This window comes from Stegostoma tigrinum, chromosome 29 (genome assembly GCF_030684315.1).
Source record: "Stegostoma tigrinum isolate sSteTig4 chromosome 29, sSteTig4.hap1, whole genome shotgun sequence".
Lineage (NCBI taxonomy): Eukaryota > Metazoa > Chordata > Chondrichthyes > Orectolobiformes > Stegostomatidae > Stegostoma > Stegostoma tigrinum.
In genome coordinates this window covers 29,643,974-29,667,148 of record NC_081382.1, presented here as the reverse complement: position 1 = coordinate 29,667,148, position 23,175 = coordinate 29,643,974, and the positions used below count along the sequence as shown (strand labels likewise).

General features: G+C 40.5%; 2 protein-coding genes across 4 annotated transcripts in view; one reads left to right on the top strand and one right to left on the bottom strand.

The window, feature by feature from the left end:
* The window catches only part of slc2a8 (solute carrier family 2 member 8), a 30,950-nt gene extending 17,629 nt beyond the window's left edge, over positions 1 to 13,321 (bottom strand). For both annotated transcript variants that reach the window (XM_048558761.2, XM_048558760.2), the window contains exons 1-3: positions 12,696 to 13,321; positions 2,106 to 2,268; positions 1,327 to 1,533 (exon numbers count right to left, since the gene is read on the bottom strand). In XM_048558761.2, the coding sequence (XP_048414718.1) occupies positions 1,327 to 1,533; positions 2,106 to 2,268; positions 12,696 to 12,772 (447 nt within the window). In that variant the 5' untranslated portion in view covers positions 12,773 to 13,321. The remainder of the gene's footprint in view (positions 1 to 1,326; positions 1,534 to 2,105; positions 2,269 to 12,695) is intronic.
* A 107-nt stretch (positions 13,322 to 13,428) lies between these two features.
* The window catches only part of fbxw2 (F-box and WD repeat domain containing 2), a 28,294-nt gene continuing 18,547 nt past the window's right edge, over positions 13,429 to 23,175 (top strand). For both annotated transcript variants that reach the window (XM_048558727.2, XM_048558725.2), the window contains exons 1-2: positions 13,429 to 13,622; positions 22,179 to 22,688. In XM_048558727.2, the coding sequence (XP_048414684.1) occupies positions 22,199 to 22,688 (490 nt within the window). In that variant the 5' untranslated portion in view covers positions 13,429 to 13,622; positions 22,179 to 22,198. The remainder of the gene's footprint in view (positions 13,623 to 22,178; positions 22,689 to 23,175) is intronic.

Below are 23,175 nucleotides of genomic sequence, written 5' to 3'. Positions count from 1 at the left end.
TGCCAGTCTGCAACATTCAGTCGCGGTCAACTCTTTGCTCTTGAAGGCCAACAAGTTTCCGGCAAACCAAAGAACATCTTTCACCAAGCTGATGGTCCTCCAGGAGTAGTTGATATTTTGTCGCAGTTTGCATCTCAGGGGAACAGCCTGTAAAGCACACAGTCCTGCTTCATGGAGCTGCTTGGGATGAACCTTGACAAAAACTACTGCATCTCTCTCCAGACTTCTTTTGCAAAGACACATTCCAGTCGGTGACAGTCTCTATCCACTACACAACCACCAAGAAGATAGCGTGCAGTGTTGCAGAACATCCCGGTGTACACGAAGGATTTCACAGGTAGTGCTCTTCTCACCATCAGCCAAGTGATGTCTTAGCCCTTGTTGGGAACTTCTAGCAACAAGGTATTCTGTCAAGTGACTGAAAGCCTGCTGTATTAAAGAGCAAATCTCTTCATTACAATTATCCACATTGTTTCCTTCTATCTCAGTCAGCTTCTCCTTTTGGAGATAGACTTTACACTTTCCTCCTTCTACTGTTGACCGTAACTGACCTCAAATCATATGATACATATTACATAGTAGAAAGGCACCTCGCAAGAAAAAGACTGTAGTTTTTAATTTTCTACACTGAAAATTACAACTTATTAATCCTAAGGGCTTCTAATGGGATGAAACTTTAAGTGTTTTCCATGTTCCAGTTCAACCTAGAGGGCTGCCAAATAGGAGTAAGATAGCAATTTAATTTCATTTCCACTGCTAATCTTTGACAGAAGAGAAATGGGCACAAAGAGGACAGTAATTAACACAACTCTAATTGGTAAAATACAGGAGGACATGTTGAGTGACTGCAATGTGTTAATTATTGATTTGGTCTTTTACATTCCTCCAAAATGACATTTCAAAAGCTTTTGCTCAGAGCTACTATAGAGATCAGCTGGTAGCTATCAATAATATCTATTTTCAAAGGGGGAGCTTCCATATTGCATTGGCCTTTATTCTGACCACAAAAGATAAAATTTAGAGCAAGCTTAGTCTAATGTGTCTCTGGTGCTGTCCACAGGTCACAAAACAGGTGTCAACAGCAAGCACTGCAGGAGTCATGATACACACAGCACAATTAATGGACGTGTCTGACAGTAACGGGCCAGATCACAGGGAAATACAGAAAAACAATTTGTAAAAGGGGAGGTGTTGGAAGGGAATTCAATATACTTGGAAATTCATTTTACTCAGTGTACTTTTACATATTCTTGCAAGGCTGTCAATAATTCAAACATTTTTATATAAATACAAGAACCTTAATCAAAGTAGACACACAGAACTTACAGGCACAACCAGTGAGGTGACTCCACTGGCCAATCCAGTCAATATTCTACCACCGTACAGCATCCAGACATTCCGTGCTGCAACAATTATCATAAACCCGACAACATACGGAACAGCACAGCTCATCAGGGTCAGCTTTCTGCCAATTTTATCAACAATCCATCCTCCAATTATGCCACCCACAGCTGCACCTACAGTAACTAAGGACTACAAGAAAAAAGGCAGGTATTATTTTCATTTCCATTAAGTATTTCAATTGTTTCACTTACATTTATATTAGCTAGGCAGAAAAAAAACTCAATATTGAAACGATTCATGCAACTTAACAATCAAACAACTTAATGTATCCTTCTTATTCATTCAGACATTGCACGCTATCAAAAGAAGTATGAATATTCATTAAATTTCAACATGCAACCCCCATGGTGACAAAAGGCTGATTAAATTAAAATGTCTGTTGCCACAAAAAGGCTAGCTGACAGATGAAGTGGGGCAAATGAAGGAGATAAGTCAGCTGAGAAATTCTTTGAACAATGAATTAGTAACATGCTTTTTCCCAAACCTATTTTAAGTACCACCATAACTGTTACAAGCTTATTTGCTGATGGTTGGGAAGAATGGAAAATCAAAGAGGTGAATGAAACACCAAATATCAGATTCAACAGCAAGATGAGTACCTCAATTAGGAGGAACACTAAAATTAAATATTTAAAGAATCTGCAAAACCAAACATTCAAAAGGTTGAAAAGATATCCATAGATTGTAAGGTGATTGCTTACCCCAAACCAGGAAGCTTGAGTGGAATCAAGATTCAGATGCGGGTTTGAATCAGTTTGCAATTCTGGAATAGCAGGAGAACTGTAGCCAAGGACAAATCCAAAACTAAGAGGCCCCAGAACAGCAGTAAATGTAGCCAGATACAGATTCCTATTCCACACGTTTCTGTGAAAATACAGGGAAACAGAGCCAGCCTTTAATCCAAACATGTTTGAAGATTTGAACATTTAACACTGTGGGACAAGCATGTAAACCTTGCAAATAACAAAGGTAAGTTATGTTGGTCATATTTCATTTTGTAAGATGATAAGCAGGATTGCTTCATTATAAACAAAACATGAACAACACATTTGCAGGGGCACAGATAACCTTTGTTAGAATGGGATACTAGCAGAGGGCAAAAGACACGGAGGGGTTAAATTAAACACAGACACTTGCAAATCCAGTGTCACTGAGCTGCTTTCTAGCTACATACTCTCCTTTTTCTATTCATTGGACATATTCCACCTGTGTCTGCCCGTAACTCTGGACCAATTTTCTTTTGAGCCTGACAAGGTAATACACAGAGGTGGCTGGTGGCATTTCTTCATTCTTATGGAAATGCGTCTGTGTAACGCTGATTTTAAAAGAGTTTTTTTTAAAAAAGCAACAAGTTGATGCCTTCAAAAGGCAAGATTTAAAAATAAACAAAAATGGTTATATTTGAAACAAAGAGGAGGAATATCCATTCAACACTTCAAGTCTATTCCCCCATTCATAATGTTCATGCTGAATATCCAAATCGATATCTTGTGCCAACTTCTACCCCTTATCCTTTGAGGCCCAAATGCTACATCCAACTCCTGAAATCATAATGTTTTAACTGGAGTACTTTGTGGTTGCGAACTCCACAGGTTCACTACTAACTTGAAGAGATTTATCCTCATAGTCAGTCCTAAATGATTTCATTCTTCCAGAATCTACCTTGTCTAACCCTGTCAGAATTTTATAGGTTTTCATGAAATCCCACACCCCCCCATCCTTCTGAACCTAGGTAAAATAATTCTAAACAGCTTCTCCTCACGTCAGTCCTGCAATTCCAGGAACCAGTCTGGTAAACCTTTGCTGCACTCCCTCTATACCAACAGCACACTTCTTCAGATCGGGCAACCAAAACTGCATACAATATTCCAGCTGTAGTCTCATGAAGGCCCTATATAATTGCAGCAAGAAATTTATTGTTAAATAATGATTGAAATTATCAGTGAAGTATTTTCAGACATATTTATGTTACAAATTTCATTGAACTGAACCATGCTAGCTATAACAAGTTGTCTTTTGACTTGTCTTTACCATGAGAATCTTAAGTATTGGAAAATGGGCCAACTTTTAAATGTAGAGTGGACTGAGCCCTATTCAAATGACCTGTGATGCAGAAATGTAAAAGATTATTTAAAACACATTATAGGAGAACATTGTCAAATTTGACTTAGCGTTTTTGAATCAAAGCACATGAAGTACCGAAAGTCAAGAACTGAACCTAATCCTGTTTTAGAAACAGGCATTTTAAATATTGGTGAAGAAAAACAAAGGAGCATTGAAATGAAATCCAATATCTATAGAATTATGTCAGTCACTCATAGACAGGAATTTTCAGAAATTAGTTTTTCCTTCATATTATGTTTACATTATCAAGCAAAGGATATTCAACCTTGTGATTGGAACTATGCCCATTTTAGAATAGTCTTTCAAGTTGCCACTTTAGTAAATATTTTCTTGCAAACAAAGCATGAAAAATATCTTCATCAAGAATTTAGAATTAAAATTCTGAACTACCTAAGAAATTTCATGTTTCAGGAATAGATTAACTTCTCAGAAAGTTCGTATGTAGAAGACTAAAGGTTCAGAATGCAGTTCGAAAGATTTGGTCACAGAAGCGAACAAATATTTTTCAAATGTTTTGATCAGTAGTTTGCAGCTGTCTAGAAAACGAGGGATGTTTTGTGCGAGGCTTGCTGAAATCCTGCATTGGGCCAGCATAGCATCATCTAAAGGGAATCGGTGGAGTCTGTGAGCAGGGCAAAAAACAAAGGTTTTTCAACTTGTGACTGAAGAAGCCTCACTAAACCAGAATTTTCAAGTGTGTCCAAGAAATAAAAGATGAGAAGCATAAAACTAAATATTTTAAAAAAGCTTTGACAGATCAATTTCTGAAGTTACGGCCAGATTTCTAAAACTAAATATTCAGGGTCAGAGAAGCTAGTTGATGACACATGATACCACACTGAAAATTCACTTACTCCCGAAGACACCAGCTTAACTGGTTTTGGCACCTCTGGTGTTTCAATATCACATTTTGAGCCACTGCAGTGACTTCAGCGCTACATCTCTGGAGAGGAATGCTACAGTGACCCTCAAGAGATGGGAGATATCTTCCAGGTTTGTGTGCTTAAGTATAGATGCCAAGATTTGCTAACACATCTTTTCCATTATAAAGGATCAGTGAATGTCACTGTTATCACCAATTCAAAATCCAGATGATTGTATTTTATGAGCTCTATGCAATGAATCCAAGTCAAATAGTGTTGAATGGATAGTTTCCATTTTTCATACTTGGATGACATTTCTACTCCTTTTACAGCTGGGGAACCAAAATATCTCCAACCCCAGCCTTATCCCATGCCCATCCCTCCCTCTCCTCGTCCTCATCTCCCTGACTTGACTTAATTTGTCCACCTTCCCACCAAATGTTCTCAATAATCCCCTATCACCATCTCTTCTACCTTTTCACCAGCTGCACTCCCTCCATGTGATTCTGGGCTCCCCTCCTCTTCCCCAGTCCTGACAAAGGGTTTGAGCCTGAAACATTGACGTTCCTGCTCCTTAGACACTGTCTGACCTGCTGTGCTTTTTCAGATTCACACCTAAAGACACTGGCTTCCAGCATCTGCAGTCCTTATTGTCTGTAAGTCTATAAGTTTCTGTTAGAACTTGGAGTTCATGTTTCAGAATTCTCAAGTGTTTCTAATACAATTAAAAAATGGTTACTTTCTTTTAAAGCCACAATTCTAATCACCAATTAAAATTTGGGCTTAAGGTTTGCAGCAAGGTTAGAATACCTTCTTTCAACATAAACCTGTCTCTGCAAAAACAAAACTCTCTCATTGTATGAACATTTGCACTCATTAACCCAATTAAAAGGAAATTGCTTACCCATGTGCTGCTTTTGAAAAACAGTAAGAATTTGTACCAATACAGCATTATCTACCAACTACTGAGCATGCTAGGGAAATGGCAGTAGGGTACAGGTGATTAAGCCTTTAGCATGTGATAGAGTTCAGTCAAATTCAATTCAGTTTCTTTTCAAAAAAAAAGAAATTCAGTTTTGAAAAACACAAATGTTCTGATCAACAGCCTGAATTGGCTATCAAACTAGTCCAATCAATTACATGTCAATTCCCATTATTTTAGTTGTCATAAAAGTCCTACACTGGGGAAGCAAACTATTCGGTCCATAAGCCCACACCAACTCTCCAAAAAACATTCCACCCAGATCCATTGCCCACCCTATCCCTATAACCCTCCATTTCCAAAGGCTAATCCACCTAGCCTGCACATCTTTGGACTGTGGAAGGAAACTAGAGCACCCGGAGGAATCCCATGCAGACATGGGAGAATGTGCAAACTCCACACAGACAGTCGCGCCAGGGTGGAAGTGAACTCAGGTCCCTGGAGCTGTGAGGCAGCGTCGCTAATCACTGAGCCACCGTGCCATCTTGAATGAAGCATACTGTAGGAAACATTCATCTTCAGATGGACTGCATTGTAGGAGAAATTAAGGGCAAATGGTTTGTTTAAAAATTTATGAATACATGATTGAAAGAATCACTACCAAGGCTAATGTAGTTTTTCCATAATTTTTGGAAAAGGTTTAGAATCAAGCCCAGAGCTGAGAATTTGCTGGAGCTGCCAGTAATCAAAGGGATGGATTCTGTACAAACAGGTAATTCATGGTGATTCACACTCCAAATACGTAATAAAAGAGGGAAAAGGTATGTTTACCCTCAAAGCTCAAGTAACATCAAGACAAACATCAAGAGCATAAAGTCCATAGCAAACATATTATTTTAAAAGAATGAAGCTGGGGTGATGATAATAATAGGGAGCCAGGATGCAGAAGAGTTGAATCAAAATTTTTCATCTGTCTTTCCAGTGTAAGGCACTAATAAACAGATCAAAAGAAAAACACAATGTCAAAACAAGGAAATTTCTCTGGTCTTGATGGAATGCACCTTAGGATATTAAAAGGAAGTAGCTATGAAGAACTGGATGCAATTGGTTCCAATATTCCAAGAATCCTTCTGAAAAACTCTGGAAAGGTTTCAGAGGCCTGCAAAATTACAAATGTAGTTCAAAAAGGGAAGGAGACAAAACAGATAATCCTAGACCAAACTGGCTTAACATCCATTATTGGAAAAATGCTGGCATCCATGATAAAGAAGGTAATGGCACAGCACTTAGAAATATAAATCAGGCAAATTAAGCAGGGCTTCATAAAAGGGAAAACATGTGTGACAAATTTACCAAAAATCATCAAAGAGGTACCAAGCAGGATAAATAAAAGGGAACTACGCAGTAAAATATTTGAATTTGATAAAATGCCACATTAGGTTATTTAATAATAACATGATGTAGGTGGGGTGAAGAAGGTATTACCTTGGATAAAGAATTGACTAACTAGTAAAAAAACAAACAGACTTGGGATAAGGGGGCGGGGGGTGGGGGGGGGGGGGTATTTTCAGGGCAGCAACACCTAACTCAAAGTGCCATAGGGATCAGACCAGGAGCCTAGAGTCCAACTGTACTGTTTTTCTCTCTCCACAGTTGCTACCAGACATGTTGAGTTTCTCTATCACTTTCTGCTTTTATTACAACTTAGGCCACACATGGAATACCGTGAGCAGTTTTAGTCCCCTCATTTAAAAAGGAAAGATATAGTGCTATTAGAAGCAGTCCAAAGAAGGTTGCCCAAGTTGATCTTAGAACCACACCTAAGGACAGGTAAGTTGGGCCCGTATTTGTTGGAGATTACGAAAATGAGACGTCATGTTGTTGAAACATAGAAGATTCTTTGGGGTCTCAGAGGATAGACGTTAGAGAGGTTGATGCCCTCTCTGAAGAGTCTAGGATTGGGGGCACAATCTCTATTTAAGGGGTCACTTATGAGGTTGTACACATCTTGAAAAGCACAATCCACCATTGCCTCCGCAACAGACCTCAACAAGGCAACAACACAAATAGACACACTTGTCACCCTACCATACAGAGATGCATCACAGATGACCACAAGACCATTCAAGCTGCTAGGTGTCAGGGTAGCCCACAAACCAACCACTGCCATACAACAGCTACTGATGAACGTAAAGGATCCCATACCCACAACTAATAAAACTGATGTAATGTACAAAGTACCATGCAAGGACTGTGAGAAACATTACATAGGCCATATGAGAAGAAAACTCACAATAAGGATACATGAACACCAATTGGCCGTCAAGAGACACGACCAATTGTCACTGGTCTCAATTCACACTTTATTCTTTATTCATTCATGGGATGTGGGTGTCGCTGCCTAGGCCAGCATTTATTGCCCATCCCTAATTGCCCAGAGAGCAGTTAAGAGTCAACCATACTGCTGTCACATGTACGCCAGACCAGGTAAGGATGGCAGTTTCCTCCCCTGTAGGACATTAATGAACGAGATGGGTTTTTCCAACAATCAGCAATGGATTCATGGTCATCATTAGACTCTTTGTTCCAGATTTTTATTGAATTCAAATTTCACCATCTGCTGTGGTGGGATTTGAACCCAGATTCCCAGAACATTAACTGGGTCTCTGGATTAACAGTCCGGTAATCATACCACTAGGCCATTGCCTCCCACGGACAAAGAAGGACACAAACATCCCTGGGATAACACATCCATAACAGCACAAGCCAAACAGAGACATGCCAGGGAATTCCTGGTGGCCTGGCACACTAGCTGGAACTCCATCAAACGCACTGAACCAGGCCCGTGAAAAACCAGTGAAAAACAGAACCGTAAGTGATATCACCTACCCCAGCAAACAGAAGCATATAAATAACAAGTGGGACAGAACACGAACGCTCCACCAGAGGCACACTGACAATGTTACCTAGCACAGTGATGAAATGTCTACAGTCAAACACAAAAGCTCAGCGAGCAAGTCTACAATCTCATCCACAACCTGAGCTACAAATCTTTTCAAAAACTTTAAGCGGTCACCCACTTCAGACAGAGATAAGGAGGAGCATTTTTCTCTTAGAAGGAAATGAGTCTGTGGAACCTTTACTGCAGAGTTGGAGTGGTTGCGTTGTTAGGCATATTCAAAAATTGAGATAGGCAGGCATTTTACATCACTAAAGAAATCAAGAGTTATGGAGAAAAAGCAGGAAAGTAGATTTCAGGATAATCAGAAAATGGTGGAGCAGGCTTGATAGTCCTTCTCCTGACGTGCCTTATATTATCAAATTACTTAAACAACTGTATATGATGGAAAGCAGACATAACATATCATAGTCAAGAAGTACTGACACTAACAATAGTTCTGAAATAACAGAGCTATTCATGACATTCAAGAACAAATTAGAACATCAATAAATTCATAGATACATTGATTCAAATTTCACAATAATGTACAGATCTGAGTAAAATTTACACACCTATAGAATCAGCTCTTTACAATCCAATGGTACATGTTAATTTCGGAGACGCTGCTCAGTGAAATAATTACAGTTTTAATGAAAACGTTGATCTTACTCAGAGTGACACTGTTCATATCTCTGCTAACTGGAGCAAGGCAGTGTCATTGCTTGAAGAGATTAATCTGATATTTTTGCAGCTATTCAAACCAAATCATTACAAAACACACGAGCATGAAAAAGACACTTGAATCTCTTCAAATTGATCCAACAATTAGCAGAAGAGAGACAGGACACACACACGTCCAATGCCAGTGGGCACTGCAATAATTTTGAAACAAAACTCTGAATTTGATATTTATTGCTAAAGTGATAGAGGATAAAAGTAGGGAAGCATTACTGTGACTGCACAAGCATTAGAATAAAATGATACCTGGAGTTTTGCGTACAATTTCAGTGCCCTTACTTAAGGAGAGATGCAGTTGTACGGGAAGCAATTCAGAGGAGATATGCTAAATTGACTCGAGAGATGAGGGGCTTGTTTCACAAGAGATATTGAGCAGTTTAAGCCTATATTCTCTGGAGTTTAGCAGAATGAGGGGAGATCTAATGGAGGTATATTGCGGTATACAAAATGCTAAAATGGATTGACAAAGTAGGTGTAAAGAGTACATATCCTTATATGAGGCAATCTAGAATGAGACATCATAATTTTAGGATAACGGGTAGCAGATTTAAAACTGATGAGAAATTACTTCTCTGAAAGGGTTGTGAATTTGTGGAATTCACTACCTCAGAGTGTATGGATGCTGGGACACCGAGCATAGGAGGAGAAAGATTTTTAAATTAGAATTGTTTTGGACAGCAGGCAGGACAGTGAGGTCAAGATGAGGTCAGTCATGATGGTATCAAACAGCACAGCAGGCTCAAGTGGCTGAATTGACTATTCCAACGCCTAGTTCTTATGTATGTAGACCAGCCAGCAGCTATCAGGCAAAATATTACTACATTATGAAACTAGCTCTGATTAAGTGCTTACAGCCCAATCATCATCACTATAAAGCAAAATGTCATTGTTTTTATTTCAGATTTCCAGTAATAAAATGCTCAAGAAACACAGATCTGTGGAAACAGTAAACATTTCAAGTTAAATGACTTATTCAGTACTGAAGCAAGGTAGAAACATGATGGGTTATCAATTATCATAAACCATGCAGGAGGGGAGGATAAGCACAAGGGAAAATTTGGATATGGCAGAGGGATGGAGGGATTAACTGACAACAGTGTCACGGATCAAAAGGCAATGAGAGTGGTGATGGGTGTTATAAAGGGAAAAAGCTTTTTTCCTTTTACAGCCAAGAAATCTCTATTTCAAAATTTTCCAGTTTAGATGATGCTCCTTGCATTAGAAAAATCTCTGAATATTTCACTTGATTAAATGTGAAAAGAAAAATGGGCATTAAAAGGGGAGGTAAGAAGCCCCAGGAGGATGAATCCCACAGGTATGCATTGTGCTTTGGTTTTCATAGCAAGGTTGTTTTACCTTATCTGTTGTTTTAACACCGGAATTTAATAATAACATTTATTCTTGCTTTACAGGTTTATCCAACTCTGAATAGTGAGTCACGTGAGAAGGCTGCAGGTTAACAGTGGATTCATTCTCTGATTTAGATATGCTAATTTCACCATTGTTTCCAGAAAATCACTTTATTCTATGTATCGCTTACTGGCTATCCTGAAGATACTCTATGCATTACCTTAATGTAGCTTGATTTAAAAATCACCCATTAGATCACAAAGCTACAAATGTCTTATCAAAAGAAGGGAGGGAGAAATCAGATACCTACAGTCCTCTCAGTTTAACATTAACTGTAGAAAATTTGGTGGAATCAGTGGAAGCACTTGGACAGATATCACAGGAACAGTCAGGATGCTTTTATGAAACAAAGGACATGGCCTGATTTAATCTGATTGGATTTTGAGATCAGGGCACCAGCATGGCAGATAGAAGCCTATGGATGCTGTCCACATGAACTTTCAAGATATTCGATAAAGGTGCTGTACATGAGATAATGGGCTTAAAACTAAAAAGCAAAGAATAGGATGAAAATTTGAGATATGATTCCTAATTGGTTGGGAGGCAGAAGACAAAGTCAGCATTATTCTGATCAGATGCGACAAATGGTGCTCTCTAGGAATCTGTTCTGAAATCTCAGCCTCTCAATTTTGAATAACATCCGGCCTTGTTTAATTTGTGTCACTTGTAGTTATTGCTTTCTTTTTAAAAATGCCATCACGTTGTTATTACCTTTACAGTATAACTGGAAAGTGGACAAGGAAAGACTAACATTATATTTTCTTTCACAGTTTCTAATTTGACAAATTCCTATGAAGCCCCAGCCTTCTCAAGTGACTCCCTATTCAGAGTTGGATAAACCTGTAAAGCAAGAATAAATGTTATTATTAAATTCCGGTGTTAAAATAACAGATAAAAAGGTAAAATAACCTTGCTATGAAAACCAAAGCACAATGCATTCCTGTGGGATTCATTAACACCTAAGAATAGAGATCACAAACAAAGCAGGGAGCAAATTTAACAAACCTAGAACTTGATGTTAGAAATGGGCAACGAGGTGCAACTTTGGTGCAACTCTTGGTTCAGCGCTGCTACCCTTGCTTCCAAGCCTGAACGTTTTGGGTTTGAGCCTAATCCCAGAGATACGAGCGTATAACGGAGGCTGAGACTCCAGTGGCATGCTCCACAATGATTTTGTCACATGTCAGATGTTAAATACAGTCTCATCTGCCTTCTCAAGTAATTTTACGAGATCCTATGGCACCAGTTCCAAATGGTGCTGGGTCTTTCTCCTGATGTCCCAAGGTACTTTTTAATATTGCAACCGACAGCAAAACAAAATCTGCTTTTTATCTTGCTTTGAGCAATTTTACTGCTGCAATAGCTTTCAGTATAACTCTGAACATGGCATTTGAAGTACAGGAATGCTGAGTGTGCTATCTCAATGCAAGTTTGATCTCTCTTCCAGGGACTGTTGTGCTGATTCAAGTATGTATTCTATTTGCTGCCAGCCATATTACAGGACTAACAGGAACAATGACTTATTTATCATGCTATTGATGACAACTTTGAGAATCTAGCAAAGTCACATGTCAAACACTTGCTACTCAGAGTTCTTTACCTTACAATCCCACTGCTCATACTGTAGACAGCACAGTGGGTATACCGCCATCTGTGTGTGAAATGTATGAAATGAACTATTTGGGGGCACAGTGTGCAAATAGCAGCTGCAAACTCATTATTGAAAGCTCAGCAACTAAACACTAGATTATGGTTACACCCAGGATAGTAGGGTGTTTGCATAGTTGACCATTTCTCACCGAAAGGAACACCCTTACAAAATAAATCTTTCTACTTTACACGAATATCACCTGGCCATCACTATCCCCCATCGCATCGCAAAACAACACCTTCAGAAATAAGACGAGTATACGAACATTAACATTTTACAAATGTCAGTTACTGATTCACCAAAAAAAGTCTGCGAAGTGGCAGAACAAACGAAAACTTCCCAGTAAGTACTATGGCAAAAACACTAGCGAAAATAACTCAACATGATCGACAAGGAAGACAGCAATTGCCGCACGCACTGGGTGTAACAATGAGACAGTAAGAACCGCAGATGCTGGAGTCAGAGATAACACAGTGTGGAACTGGAGGAACACAGCAGGGCAGGAACAGCAACTTTCCTGCACCTCTGATGCTGCCTGGCCTCTTGGGTGTAACAATATTGCAAAGAACAAAATCAGATGCGGCTGGAAAGCACTGGGGGAGATGCAAATGAGGGGGGGGGGGGCGGGGGAGGATCACTTACTGAAAATACTGTTGCTGTTGTTCAGTGAAACCCCCAGCAGCAGGTTCCAGGAGCGGCGTGTGCTCTTCATTGCTCATCGTTGTCCTCCTCAACTCCTGCTAGCGCAGCAGATGCTTCGGGAGGAGCATGCGCTCTGGGGGACAAGGCAGGGGATGACCCTCATGTGACCTCCCCTCCCCCACAACAACTGCCTCGTCTGCCATTTGCCGACGGAACGGCTCCACTTCCACCGTTCGCGTTCAATCACACACACAGTACACTACGGTCCCTTTCACCTATCGACCTCCCCTCCCCTTCTTTTAGTTTCGACAGGCCGGATCTCGTTGTTCACCGCTTTCCCACCTCTCCCGTTAACAGGGGTGTGTGTCCCTGTATTAGATACCTCCCCGGACCTCCCCCCTCCCCCCAAAAACACACGGAACGGCGCGTGCGCACGCGTAACGCTGACCCAGTCCTGGTGTGGGGGGGGGAACGCCAGGGGCGCCGCCATCATTGATACAGGCTCCTTTTTTTTACACGTAAGGGTTTAAAATCAATCCCTCACGATAAAACATAAATATCCTTTTGACTTAATCGCCCTAACTCATCCCAAGGAGCTTCCTCCATTTTCCCCACCGCACTGTGTACCGAAAAGGAAGGCGGGTAATCCGGTTGGCGGGGTGACGCGTTATCGGAGCGACCTACGTCAGTATCCGGCTGGTCGCGCCCCTCTCGTCGTCATTTCCGACCGTCTTCCCTACTTGGACTTGTCCCTTTTCCCTCCTGCACGGCTGCCCCGGTAGTATTCCAGAGGATGCAGCTTCGGAGGTAGCAGGAGCAACAGCGGCAGCAACAACAGTAGCAGAAGGAGGGGGCTCGTGTGAAGAGTGAATGTCCCCCCGCCGGACCGGTGGCGACGGCAACTATGGTGACATTATTCAGGAGATGGTGAGTTGTGGTGGGGAAGGAGGGGTGCGATGGTCAGGGCCCGCTGGGCCTGGCGCTGTCCGTTTACTGTTTTAAAGTTATGCCAGCGTCGATGGCTGAAAGGTGTGGGCTCCTGCTTTATACGGCTGGCCGCCTCCAGCCCGATGGCATCACTCGAATCGGATGTTCTCCTGCTTGACTTCCACTTCATATAATTTTCCCTGGTTTAATGAGCCAGTGCAGGCACGAGTGGCCGCCACTGTCATTCACCTATTTGTACAGATTCAGCCGTGCCCTCCGTTTCTCAGCCAGTGATATCATGATGCCGTGCTTATGGGTGTGAATAGAGTACAGCCTTCATTTCAGTTCAGATTTTTATCTCGTAACTCAATTTAACTTCGGCTGATGTGCTCTTTTCTTGGTATGTATGGGTACACCGTGCAAATCTGGCCAGTCGTTTGTCACTCGTGTCTGTTTTGACCTTTCTGCGCTTGATAGTAGAGCGGACGTAGAGGATGGGAGGGAAAAATAAATTGGCGGAAAATCGACGCACACAGTAGACAAAGTCTGAAGAGGAGAAAGATGTCCGAAGATGTGCAGGTTAGGTGGATTGGCCATGCTAAATTGCCCTTAGTGTTAAGGGATGGATAGCTTAGGTGGGTTATAGGGGGACAGGTCTGGGTGAGATGTTCCAAGGGTCACTGTTTACTTGTTGGGCTGAAGGACCTGTTTCCACACTGTAGGGATTCTATGATCTATGTTCAGGAAGAGAGGTTTATAAGATTCAGAGCTGAGGCCAGGCTTGGGTAAAGTATGTTGATTCTGAAATGATGATGATCAGGAAGATGCTGCATATTAGCCAAGATGTGGGTGTTAGATGAGAGCATTCTGTATGATTAAATAGTGCATTTAATAGCAGAGGTGAGAAGTAGATTTGGTGATCGGCTAGGATATTCTGATGGGGTTAGATATCTAGCACAATATGTCCAAGGAAGGACCAGTGGCAGAGGGATGCAAAGTTGAACTGCTTGGCTTTAAAGCTGGGTATTTTTGAGCTGAAGAAAGTTCCGACTTGCTTCAGCCCAAATGTCTGACGCTACTGTGATGATTATGGAGAGGATTTTCTTGAAATCCTGATTATAGCAAGTTGGGCCAAATCAAGTTTCCCTCTCACTTGGTATTGTATGTTGTGCAACTTTTGTATTGGAGTATCTAACATGGAAAAAGTGGTTCCATTCTTTGCGCTTGTTTAAATAGGACGTGCTTCAAGTTGTCACAACACTATTTTATAGTACAGTACCGTCTTCCTTTTGGTCTCTGAATAGGGAGACATATTTTCAAAGCACTTTGTTACATGTTCATCAGGACAACGTGTAGAATGCCAAATTTCAAATGATCGTTACAATTTACACTGCAGGAATCAAAGGTATTCATTGGAATCACTCCACTTATGCTCAAATTTAATTTTGAGTTGGGGAGTTGAAAATCTGCAGATGAGTTCTCCACTCTGCTAATAAGTTCATGGGATGGTGATGGCCTGGTGCTGTTATCACCAGACCATTAATCCAGAGACTTAGGTCATGGACTCCCATGGTAGATGGTGGAATTTGAAAACTTTGAATTCAGTTTAAAAAAAGTCTAGAACTAAGAGCCTAAAGATGACCCTGAATCCTTTATCAATTATTGGAAAACCATCTGTTTTACTGTGTCCTTTAGGGAAGGAAACATGTGACTCCAGATCCACAGCAATGTGGTTGACTCTTTAACCACCCTGTGGGCAATTAGGGTGAGCAATAAATGCAAGACAGTGATGCCCTTTTCCCATGATTCAATTTTAAAAACTCACCTGTTAGAATTTGTATGATTTTATGCACCTAACATTGATCAGCAAAGATGTAAATAGGGCTCTCACCGTTTCCTCAGTTTGTAAGCCTGATGCACACACAGGTCACTGGCTGTCCAGATCAGATCATTGTGTGCTGTGCACCTTGCAAATGCAGAAAAATGCCAACTGTTGATACTTTCAAATCTGACAATTTTCAGGGAAATTTTAAGCTGTGTGACTCTTATTACACTTGCAATAACTAAGTAATTGCCAACAGAATGCTGATACCTGTCCAAAAATTAGTCTGCAACATATTTCTGCAGCAGTGTATGAATTTGTGTTGGTATGATACTATTTATATGAGCCACATGTTGTAATGCTTGTTCGATCAAATCAAAGAGCGTGTTTTTTCAATTATTTGTTGTAGGCAGAGCACAGGTTGTACACTGCAAAGCGCTTGCAGTCTCCAAAGTAGCATGTCTGCCATTAGATGCTATTCTGATATTGAGCAATACTTGCTGAACAACACCGAGTGCAGTTATATCTATGCTTGCAACCAATTTAACATGATGAGTTGAACTCTTAATCTGACTCAGTTATGCTAGCTAGACAAAGTTCTCTGTTTACAAAAATAATTTATTCAAGCCTTGCGCATTTTTAGGAATTTTCTCTGCAGCTTGAATCCTCATTTCTTTCTCCATGGCAATGCTTTGACAAACCAGAATTGACTTGTCAATTGCTTAGCACTCTTTTTTTTTCTCTTTTCCTCCTGTGGAATAAAATGCGATAGTTGGCGGTTTGGCATTCTGTCTTGTTTTGTCCTGATGAGTGCAAGATATGTTTGACAATATGCAATATCAATTATCACATTCTGTGCTATCTCTTTATTGACCATATAGTGGCAGCCATGACTCGAGTTGATAGCACACCAGCCTCTGAGTCACAAAATTCCAGGGTTGAGTCCATCTCAAGATCTTTGATCCTGAAAATCAAAGCTAATGCAGTACTGGAGGAATAGTATGTTGTTGCAAGAGCTAAAGCAGAGGGCTTATCTTTCCCCTCCTGTAGATACAAGACATCCTAAAACGCTGTTTCGGTGAAGACCAGGCAGTTTTCCCAGTGTTAACACAGTATGGAGTTGGAGGAGCACAGCAGGCCAGGCAGTATCAGAGGAGCAGGCAAGTTGACATTTTGGGTCGGGACCCTTGGCCGAAATCGTCAACTTTCCCGCTCCTCTGTTACCTGGCCTGCTGTGTTCCTCCAACCCTGCACTGTTATCCTCCAGTACTGCATTAGCTTTGATTTTCAGCATCAAGATCTTGAGATGGACTCAACCCTGGAATTTTGTGACTCAGAGGCTGGTGTGCTATCAACTCGAGTCATGGCTGCCACTATATGGTCAATAAAGAGGTAGCACAGAATGTGATAATTGATATTGCATATTGTCAAACATATCAGCATCAACAGTTCTTGCTGTCTCTGGGTTAGCTCGGTGTGTTGGCCAATGTCAATGTCCAAATCAACATTACAAAAACATTGTGGTTGGTGTTCATGGGATCTCGCTGTGTGCAAATCAGCTCCCATATTTCCTGCATTACAGAAATGACTTCACTTTGAGAGTACTTCCTTGGCTGTAAAGTGCAATGAGACATCTTGTGCCCATGTAATACATTATAAAAATGCAGTTCTTTTTATCTTGGGATTTACTGTCAGTTACCCTATGTGACTATTGTGGCCACTTTCTAACACTGTACAGGGAGCCTCTTTCACTTGTAAAACATAAATGGTTAAGAATTGCCATGCATTAATTTGTGATTAAAAATGGTGCCCATGGATTGCTGACATGTGTGAAACTACTCCCAGCAGCATTGATGTCGAAAAATAATCCCTCTGTTTAGCTTGTTGAACTACAGACTGATTCTCTCCCTGTTGCTATGGTTGGATTTTGTTATCGCATTAGTCTGAATATTTTCAATAGTTGTACTATTTAACTGTCATTGTTTTCAGCCCACTCAGTATACGGTACATACTTCTATCAGGGAGTCTTTGTAATCTGTTTTCACTTCAAAGATGAAAATTCTGTAGATAGTGACACTTCAGGGAGGGAATGCTCTTCCTGTTACTATTTAAAAGGAATTGGTTTTAGAATTAAATCAGGGTTGAAATAATATTCTTCTATTGGCCCAGTATATTGTAAATCCTGATCTGGTACTGCTTTGGTTTTGGATGAAACCCCTCAATGTCATAAACGGCATCTTTCCTAACACATTGAGGTCATTGCCTGTTTCCTTTTGTGTACCTGGACTTAGCTATCTTCCAGCAGTGTGCGTGTCTCTTTTTCTTCATTTTGGAAAGACAGGCATTCTTAGTTTTGCAGACAGAAGGTAATTAATTGTAAAGAATAAATAGATCAGCTTCTACTTTGTCTCATAATTTGAAGCAGTGAGGACTAAATTGCTGCTCAGAACATTTTGCATGGCCACCAGGCCAGTCCATTGACTGGAGTTCTGAATAATGCTGTGGGTTTATAGTTGCTTTAGTTATGACACAGTTAAACTAATGTCTGTTCTGTTTAATAGGAAGTTGATCCAACCTTGTGTAAACTTTGCATAGAGCAGTGACCTTGAGGCTAGATTCCCAATAGCATTCTATCTAGTGAGAATACCAGATTCCCTTTGGAATGAGGGCGACATTTCAGTATTTACCTTCTGAAAATGTTCTGTTCCTGCATTGCTGACTTAGATACTTGGAATGTTTATATTGTTGTTACCTTTTTTGTTGTTAATAGCTTGATACAAGAAGGGGCATACATGAGCCGCTGTAATTTAATGGTGGGAGCATCTTAGCAGTGAAATGAATTAAAGGCTACAGCCACCACCATTACTAGCACACATTGGATGCAGTATAAATCAAAATGATCTAGACACAGTCCAAATCTAGAAGGAGGAAAAAAATCAAGTGCGCTGTGAGAAACATACATTTCAAGTGGACATAGTATAAATTGCTATGCATGTAATTTAACCGGAACTCCATGAGATGTAAACACGGTAGTTGTGACAAGATTTCACATGAACTAAAACAATGCTCTACTTCGTTGTAATTGTAACACAAGACTACGTGTCAGATCAGAAATAGGAAATATGGGGCAGGATCTTGGGAGACAACGTCTGTCACCTTTTCAAGCTTTATGGATTGTATGGCCTAAGGTATCGACTGACTCCTGTGATTTTTGATATAAATGTTGTCTGACCAGCTGATTGTTTTCAGTATGCTAGCATCTTGAGTATTTTGTTTATTTCTTTACATGATACACAGCTGCAGTTTCTGCTTGATTTCCCTGTTGAGAAGAACACACTTGCGGTTTCAGTCTTGGCCTGGGTTGCCCACTCTCAATCTGCCTGAGTGAATGCAGTGTCTGCTGATATTATGCTTCACGGTGAGAGCTGTGCATTGTGTCCACGGTCAGCCAGTTGTGCTTAATTCTAAATTTTGGCGATCTCCGATTCATGCATCATTGAGCGTGAGCATAAAGCAGCATTTATCTGTCTCTAAAGGTACCAATATGAAGAGCTGAGAACAGGTAGCATTACTGTTCAATAGAGTAAAATCTAAAGGTTTAATTTCTTTTATATATTGAATTTTGTAAAGTTTTGTTTTAATACTGTACTGTATTTTTAGTGACTAACAGAAGTAGTGGACCCAAAGACTCTGTGTTGCCTATGTTAACTTAATTATATTTGTGTTATACAGCTTCCTTTCATCCCCAAAGCACTGAATTATTTGTGAAATCTGCTTTCTATATAAACATACCACTAATTTGATGCATGGCTAAGTTCCAGAAGTAGAATATCAGCTGAGTAAACAAGTATATTGATGGTTGGTTCAATGAAAAATGTTGACCAAAGCACTGGGAGATTTCTGAAATGGCCTTGACTTAACATCTCATCTGAAAGACATTGTGTATGACAGTGTGACCTTATTTCAGTGATACAGTGCTTATATTATGTTTTCAAGCTTTGGAATGTGATTTGGACGACTGACCTGCTGACACAGAGGTTAGTGTGCGGTCAGCTGAAGTAAGCTGAAAGCTGGTAGAGCTAGAAGTGGTATAAATGTTAAACCAGTAAAATGTCGGTAGATGAAGATAATCTGTCATCTACAGTCTTTGTACAGAAGACAAGAAACTCATTTGAAATAAACTGCTCGATAAACACAGTTGGATAATTTTGGATGCATTATTTCTGCATGAAACCAGGATGTTGGTGGGTTGTAAAAGGAATTTAATTTCCTCCCACCACTTAGCAATGCTGTCGGATCGCTGGCAAAGAAATTTCCTGGGCACCTGGAAGTTCCATCAGTGAGGGATTTGGGAGAGGGGGTGGGCGTTGTTCTACTTGGACTTTATGCTGTCTGGCCTGTTCCAAGCGGAGTAGAATAACATTGCTTCATCGGAGGCCTCATTGATGTTGTTACCTATCATGGTGATGAAACATCAGAATGAAAACAAGCCAGCTCCGTGAGCAAATCAACAACCTCACCCACAATCTGAGCCACAAACCTTTGCAAAAGCCTTAAACTCAATGCTTGTTTATTGCTCCAATTCTTGAGCAGAGGTAGGTTACTGTGGCTCAGGAACTTGCATGGTGTTGATGTTTAGTGAACTCTAGGTGCAGTTTACTTGCAGAATTTGAATTTTCCATGTGTAGAACCAGCACGCTAACTAGCTTTCTAGCACAAGGTCTGCAAAACATTATCATGACATGAAATTGTTTTTCATTTTGATTGCTTAAGCTGATACTGCTACTGATTTACAGAAGAGGAGATGAGAAGCTCAGTGATCTGAGTCAAACGGCTGTTCATATGATTTTTAAAACACTCCAAGGTGTGAAAATAGGTGAAAGTCAGAGCTTGTGTATCCCTCGTGTCCCGTGATATGCTGATACTGCTATAGGGATGCTTAGTGTAATGGACTTCAAGGTATTAACAGGCTTCATGGTTTGAATGCTGAACATCTGTTTCAGGGGAGATTGCTGTCATGCTGTCTGACTTGTTTTGCCAGCTCCAGAGCAGTTTCTTCAGTAAATGGTTGGAACGTGGAGATCTATTTTGAAATCATGACATCCTGAAGCTTGGGTCTGTATTGTCTTCAGTAGTGCCAGGAAGTGAGCTGGTCCTCTGGTTAGCTCGCTGTATGGCTCTCCTTGTCAGGTCCACCTGATTTAGCTGTGTTTGTGTTTGAGATGCTGACAGCACTGTTGTAAGTATCCTGACAAACTGAGCAGAGCACAGGCAAAGGACAAGAGAAAGTAATTTCCATGATAAGCATTTCTCAGTTCATTGCCAGCACTATGCCACACTAGCTTCTGTTGAGCAGAAGGGGTTAAACAGAATGACACCTGACACACATTATTTCCAAAGATTGCTGGGGCTTCTCGGTACGTCCTTGTGGCCTCTTTCATCAGGCTAAGTGTTTATGGAGCCACGGCACCATACTCCAGCTGTGCGCCGTCTTCTCCTTTACAAAAACCAGAAGTGAAAACAGGCTTTCAATTCAGAGCCCAACTGTGTGCTTAAATGAGAGGTATTGGAAATGGTCATAGAGTTATTATGAGGGTGAAGATGCGTAAAGGTTTCACTTTTTCCCTTTTGATTCAGCCATAAAGTTGGAAAGGCTCTGCAATTGTGTGGACATGATAGAGCATAAGGAGTGTAATGTTAGCATCAAGTCTTACCTGTAAGCTAGTCATGCCATGAAGGAAAATTCTGCATGCATTCCCGTGTGGGTTATTGACTTGCTCTAGAAAGAAGACTGCTGTGACATCTGACAAATCCATTGTGCAATATTCCACTGCTGTCAGGAAATTTTGGAGCCCTGCTCTTGTTAAGCTCTGGCATTTTCCTGCAACTCCACAACATTACTCCTCTATCTTGTCACAAAAATGCTTCTCTTTAAACTGCTAATAGCCGCTTTGAGCAGGGACCAACTACTTGATATCATTTGCCTATTCTCAGCAGATAAACAAAGAAGACTGGATGTGAGTTTGAATTTGCTAGTTAATTTAAAACTATTTGCTGCATTACAGGTGAATGGAAAATTGTAATTCCACAGACACACAACTTTTTAATTAAGTAGCTTTAGTGTAACAGGAAGAATGGCAAATCCATGTGCTTCACTTTTTAAAAATGGCATACTCATGTATTACTTTGTGGTGCTTTGTGGTCACACAGCCACTTAAGCACTTTTGAAGAGTGGAACTTTGTAGGTAGATAAGCAGAGCACCTAAGAACGCTGATCTGTTGATGGCCTAAATGCAAAGGTACTTGTTCAGTGTCATCAGAAATCAAGTTTTTTTTTAAACAATGCTTTCATATAAACTTGTATAATCTACAGTGTACTAGGCGTTGTTCATAATTAAAACAGTTGGTTCCATTGTGCTTTCAAGAAATTGGAGCAGAATTTGAAATGGCAAATGACATAGACATTGAAATACCAGCTTCACAGAAGTAAGTGACAAGAAAATTGGTTATAGGAAGCTCTTCTCAAAAGAAGCAAAAGTTGCAGTTCCATAAAATTTGCTGCTTTTTCTATGACAAAGCCCTGCCTGTGCAAATATATTCACTGCAGTTCATAAGGCAGCGTGGAGTGTGATTGTCTCCTTTCAACCCCTTCCCACAAAATGTTTTGGCTGATATTTTAATCTTTTCTATATGTGGTTAACTGCAGACGTAATATGTTGTCTTATGTTTCACAGGTATATTGTCACATGGCCATATGGAGAGAAAGGACTTTAATGCATGGCTTGATACCCTCTCCAGCACATTTATCACTCTGACCGAGAACCAGAAAAATGAGACCCTAGACCACCTGATCAGCTTAAGTGGGGCTGTCCAATTGAGACACCTCTCCAACAATCTGGAGACACTTCTGAAACGGGATTTCCTCAAATTGCTACCGTTGGAGCTTAGTTTTTACCTGTTGAAGTGGCTTGACCCATCAACCCTACTTATTTGCTGCCTAGTCTGCAAGCAGTGGAACAAGGTGATAAGTGCCTGTACTGAAGTGTGGCAGGAAGCCTGTCGAAGCTTAGGCTGGCAGATTGATGATACAATTCAGGACACTGTGCACTGGAAGAAGATTTATCTGAAGGCAGTTAGAAGGATAAAACAGCTACAGGACAAAGAAGCCTTTGAGACCTCCTCTTTAATTGGCCACAGTGCTAGAGTGTATGCTCTTTATTATAAAGATGGATTGTTGTGCACAGGTCAGTATAACAAACAACGACTGTTCCAAGAATGTTTGGGAAAAAAATGTGTACAAGATATGATTTGTGAAATGTTTATTTGTGCTAACTATTGGACTTCTTACAAAATAGCACCCATAAAATAGAGTGAATTGTTAGCCAGAATTTATTGGCAGCGTAAGATAATGTTTTTTTGTTGTAGTTGTGTTCTGCTTTTCCTCCTAAGTTCTTTTCCCCACATGACAGACAAACCTATTGGGGCTGAAATCCTCTCTGTTCTGTTGCCCAGTTAGCTTCAGATTGTTAGGAAGGCAGCGCCTAATCTTATTTATTCGTTATTTCCCTTACTTTCTTCCAGTCAGCACAGATACTGTTTGCTCTGACTAACATCCTGGTTCTGTATTCAAGTCACGGCTGACCTAGGGAGCCACATAGCTTTTAATGAGATTGAAATCTTTGTGTCATCAATATATCGGTGTCACTTGTAACTGGTTGTGGTTGTCATCAG